This window comes from Saimiri boliviensis, chromosome 17 (genome assembly GCF_048565385.1).
Source record: "Saimiri boliviensis isolate mSaiBol1 chromosome 17, mSaiBol1.pri, whole genome shotgun sequence".
Classification (NCBI taxonomy): Eukaryota; Metazoa; Chordata; class Mammalia; order Primates; family Cebidae; genus Saimiri; species Saimiri boliviensis.
Window position 1 is genome coordinate 65745826 of NC_133465.1, and position 5273 is coordinate 65751098.

Below are 5273 nucleotides of genomic sequence, written 5' to 3' on the forward strand. Positions count from 1 at the left end.
GCCTGTAATCCCAGCACTTTAGGAGGCCAAGGCGGGTGGATCACTTGAGGTCGGGAGTTTGAGACCAGCCTGGCCAACATGAGATATTTAGTAGAAACAGCCTGGTCTCTACTAAAGAAAGATACAAAAAATTACCCAGGCTGTGGTGGACGACTGTAGTCCCAGCTACTCAGGAGGCCGAGGCAGGAGAACCGTTTGAACCGGGGAGATGGAGGTTGCAGTGAGCCACTGCACTCCAGCCTGGGCGAAAGAACCAGACTCCGGTGCCCCTCATCCGCTTCCGCCCCGTGTCTCCTCACCCCCACCCTGGTCTCCCAGGGGTCCTCTTTTGAGGGCACTCCCATCCCTCGACGGTCCCCGGACGTCCCGCGCGCCTGCCAGGCTTCAGGAAAGCGCCGAGTCGCAAGGGGTGCGGCGCACACGGAGGACCGGAGATCGACCCCTCCACCTCTTCGGCGTCTGCCGGGGAAGTCAGTCCACCAGGTCAGCCCAGAACCCATGACTCCGGGGGCTGGAGCGCCGAGCAGGCCCAAGCGCCGTTCTCCGCCCGCGCCACGGGATGCGCGCTGAGGCCACCCCGCAGCCCTTCCCCCGGTCCTGCCGGCCGCTGCGGGGGGACAACCTCACCCTCCGGTTTCTCGCTCCTCCTCCTGACCCCAGCGCATCCCCCATCCCCGCCCCAGACGCGGCAAGGCTCCCTCCGCCTGCAGCCCGGCGGAGTCGCACTGGGAGCTGCAGCGGTCGCAGTCGCGGGAGCTTCCTGCTCGCGGAGACCCAGACGGCTGCAGGAACCCGGGCAGCCTCGGGGTCGGCGGCACCATGAACGTCTCCGGCGGCGCAGGGGCCGGGAACGCGAACCAACCCGGCGGCGGGGGCGGCTGGCACCCAGAGGCAGTCATCGTGCCCTTGCTCTTCGCGCTCATCTTCCTCGTGGGCACCGTGGGCAACGCGCTGGTGCTGGCGGTGCTGCTGCGCGGCGGCCAAGCGGTCAGCACCACCAACTTGTTCATCCTCAACCTGGGCGTGGCCGACCTGTGTTTCATCTTGTGCTGCGTGCCCTTCCAGGCCACCATCTACACGCTGGACGGTTGGGTGTTCGGCTCGCTGATGTGCAAGGCGGTACACTTCCTCATCTTCCTCACCATGCACGCCAGCAGCTTCACGCTGGCCGCCGTCTCCCTGGACAGGTGAGCCAGCGCTCTGGCGTCCCTGGGGGTTGGGCATCCACGCGGGAGATGGCGAGGGAGGCGGTACCGGGGTATCAAGAAGGGACGTGCAGAGTGGGAGAGGCCATTGAGAAGGTAGTGGAAGGCAAGCGGGCGCGGAGAAGAAAGAGGAATTAGGAGAAGAAAAAGGAATTAGGATGGGGACCGTGTTGTTCCTCGGTTACTTGCGTCCTGGGGCCTCGAAGCCTAGAGAATGTGGCTCTCCGGGGCCGCCTGCGCCTGACAACCCGCAGCATTTCCCTGTACGAAGCGTTCTCGCGCGTTCGCCTGGCTTGAGCCTAACCCTAACCCTGAGTTTAATCCTAACTCTGACCTTAACACCGTGAGGTTGGAATGGGACAAAGTACGTACCCCATGTAGAGAAGAGCTGAGTTCCTAAGCAACTAGCTCAGAGTTGCCAGCCGGGGATCGGGTGTGTGAAGTGACCGTCTGTCTCCTGCAGCCAACCTCGGGCGCCTCCACTGCGGTTGCCTCCAAGCCACAGTTTGGTTGGTTGGTTGGTACAGTAGGCTCAGGTCCAGGCTGTGGACCTTGGGTCCTTTGCGAGGACCCATGCAGAAGTCTGAGCGAGCATGCCTAAAGGTCCCTAACTCAGTCCCAGCCCATTCTGCGACTCCGCTCCAAACAAAACAAAACAAGTCAGAGGCCCGGAGAGGAGCGTGCCCTGGGGTTCTCCCTCCCCAGCCAGAGGAGAGCGAGAGAGGCACATTCGGGAGAGCGTGGGGCTTACGTAGAGCTTGAAAGGACACTAGGATGGTTCCTGGGGAGGAAATCCAGGTATCTTCCCCTCTCCCTCCTCCGGAAAAACAGAGAGGCGAGGCCAGACTTCCCCACACACCTGTAGCTACTGAGCGCGAAGTGCGTTGGTTCCCAGCTCGCTGGTGGGTCCCACAGAGCTCGGATTTTCTCAGGAATCCCCTGAGAAACTAATTGTCCCTTGCCCAGCATGTCTTCTCCAGACTGTCTGCTAGAGCCTCAGGCGCCTGGGCCCTCCCTCCCTGCCTCCTGCGGCACCGTCACTAGTGGATAGTCACAGCCTCCCGGAGTCCACAGCCGGTTCTCCAACCCTTAGTCTTCAGTGGCTTTGGGGTGCCCTCTCGGTGGAGTCGTCGGTGGTTCCAATCCCCGGGGGCAGCGGGAGAATGCTTTGCAGGCGCACCTTTCCTGCTGCCGGCCTGCCGGGTCTCCAGGCTCCGCTGAGTGTCTGGGATGCGCTGGGTCACCCCCACCTCCACCCTCACCCCGAGCCTCACCTCCATCTCCGGGGTGTGCAGTGTAACCATGAGCTAAGGACCTTCCTCGAGAGCAGCCCTGGAGCCCGAGGTGCAGGGGTCGCGGCCCGCCAGCGTGAATGCGCCAGTTCAGCCGATGTGTCCCTTCCCCTCCTGACCGCAGGTATCTGGCCATCCGCTACCCGTTGCACTCCCGCGAGCTGCGCACGCCTCGAAACGCGCTGGCAGCGATCGGGCTCATCTGGGGGCTGTCGCTGCTCTTCTCCGGGCCCTACCTGAGCTACTACCGCCAGTCACAGCTGGCCAACCTGACCGTGTGCCATCCGGCGTGGAGCGCGCCTCGCCGCCGCGCCATGGACCTCTGCACCTTCGTCTTCAGCTACCTGCTTCCGGTGCTGGTTCTCGGCCTGACCTACGCGCGCACCCTGCGCTACCTCTGGCGCGCCGTCGACCCGGTGGCCGCCGGCTCGGGTGCCCGGCGAGCCAAGCGCAAGGTGACGCGCATGATCCTCATCGTGGCCGCGCTCTTCTGCCTCTGCTGGATGCCCCACCACGCGCTCATCCTCTGCGTGTGGTTCGGCAGTTTCCCGCTCACGCGCGCCACTTACGCGCTGCGCATCCTCTCGCACCTGGTCTCCTACGCCAACTCCTGCGTCAACCCCATCGTTTATGCTCTGGTCTCCAAGCACTTCCGCAAAGGCTTCCGCAAGATCTGTGAGGGCCTGTTGGGCCGTGCCCCACGCCGAGCCTCGGGCCGCGTGTGCGCTGCCGCGCCGGGCACCCACAACGGCAGCGTGATGGAGCGCGAGTCCACCGACCTGACGCACGTGAGCGAGGCTGCAGGGCCCCTAAGTCCTTGCCCCGGCGCTTCCCAGCCGTGTACCCTCGAGCCTGGTCCCGGCCGGTCCTGGCAGGGCCCAAAGGCAGGCAACAGCCTCCTGACAGTTGATGTGACCTGAAAGCACTTAGCGGGCACGCTTGGATGTTACAGAGTTGGAGTCATTGTTGGGGGATCGTGGGGAGAGCTTTGCCTGTTAATAAAACGCATAAACCGTTTCACATGCAGTGACAGCGCTACCTAGCGTTTCTCAATGACTTGATACTCCGTGGGAAGCAGCAGCTTCTGGTGCTTCACAGAGGGGCTTCCTAGGGGTGAGTGTAGGACCCTTTGCAGAGCTACCAGGAAGGAGGGCTGAGCACACCTAAGGCAGCTGGGTTGCAACCCGCATAAAAATCCGAGGCTGGGCAGCACAGGACAACCGAAGGCTCTTTGCCTGTGGCCCACCCTGTGACACCAGCTACATATATACACTGCCAAACTGGCCTCCGCCAATGCGTGTGACAGGGGCAGGCAGACTGCTTAAGGCGTTCAATAAAGTCGGTCAATGACAGATGTGTGTTCCCAATCGGATTTGTGCGCTGGTGTGTGACAGGTCCTTCCTTGCCTGCTTCCAGTTCGCAGGGCCCCTTTGAGTCCGGGCAGCCCAGCCAGTCTCCGCCCACTTTTGGTCTTGGCTTTTCCTTCTCTGGCTGCAGCTGACCAGGATCAGGTCGCCATTGGAGACCCGATTTCACCCAGGGGGCCAGCAGAGTCTTTCCTGGCAGGTTGGGCTCCAGGTACACAGCACTGCTGGGCTGGTGCAAGCTGAGAATCTGGTTCAGGACAGGAATGCCCAGGGCTTTGCTCATGAGTTGGCCTTTACCTTTCTTCAAGTAGAACTCCCTTTCCATACTTGTTTTTGTTGTTGTTGTTGTTTGTTTGTTTGTTTCTGAGATGGAATTTCACTCTTGTTGCCCAGGCTAGAGTGCAATGGCATGATCTCAGCTCACTGTAACATCCGCCTCCTGGGTTCAGGTGATTCTCCTGCCTCAGCCTCCTGCGTAGCTGAGGTTACAGGCATCTGCCACCACAAACGCTAATATGGCTAATTTTTGTATTTTTAGTAGAGACAGGTTTCACCATGTTGACCAGACTGATCTCAAACTCCTGATCTCAGGTGATCCACCTGCCTTAGCCTCCCAAAGTGCTGAAATTACCAGAGTTCTTTTCTCTCTCTCTCTCTTTTTTTTTTTTTTGGTGTGTGTGGTGGGGGGAGGGCAGAGCCTTGCTCTGTCACTCAGAATGGAGTGCAGTGGTCTGATCTTGGCTCACTGCAACCTCCACTTCCTGGGCTTATGATCCAGCTTCAGCCTCCTGAGTAGCCAGGACTACAGATGCATGCCACCACACCCAGCTAATTTTTGTATTTTTGGTAGAGACAGAGTCTCCCTATGTTACCCTGGTCTTGAACCCCTGGGCTCAAGCAATGCCCCCTCCTTGGTATCCCAAAGTGCTGAGATTACAGGCATGAGCCACCATGTCCAGGGTTCTTGAACCAAGGCTCTTTACATAAAATCAGTTCAGTGTTTAAGAGAGCAGGGAAACTCTTAAGGCTGTCCCCATCTCACAGCATTGAGCACAGAACAGTCTGACCAAGGGTTTGGGTCTTAGGCAGGCTGGTGTCGGTCACTGAAATACAGGGACACCTGTGGGCCCTGATTAGAAGAACAAAGTCAGGGAGCGGTAGAGGTTCCAGGTGGCGGAAATGGAGCGGGAAAGGGACACCAAGGCAGGTGCATGGTGGGTGGGGCTGGGTCCTGGGCTTTGTCTTTGGGCATTTGCGGAACTGAGGCAGGGACTGCCAAGTCCAAGGCCCCAGGGTCTTTGCCCAGAACAGCTGCCTCTGACCAATTGCTCAGCTGCCAGAGAAGTGACTGGAACAGAGGTTGTAGCCCAGGCACCGCTGCTCCCTCCAGTCCCTCCGTGCAGCTGATC

The 5273-nt window shown here is 60.2% G+C and overlaps 1 protein-coding gene across 1 annotated transcript; it reads left to right on the forward strand.

The window, feature by feature from the left end:
• Positions 1 to 717: 717 nt before the first annotated feature.
• On the forward strand, positions 718 to 3552 carry GALR2 (galanin receptor 2). The gene is made up of 2 exons (XM_003931714.4): positions 718 to 1187; positions 2622 to 3552. The coding sequence occupies exons 1-2, from the start codon at positions 820 to 822 to the stop codon at positions 3415 to 3417; spliced, it is 1164 nt and encodes a 387-aa protein (XP_003931763.1). The 5' UTR covers positions 718 to 819; the 3' UTR covers positions 3418 to 3552.
• The last annotated feature ends 1721 nt before the right edge of the window (positions 3553 to 5273 follow it).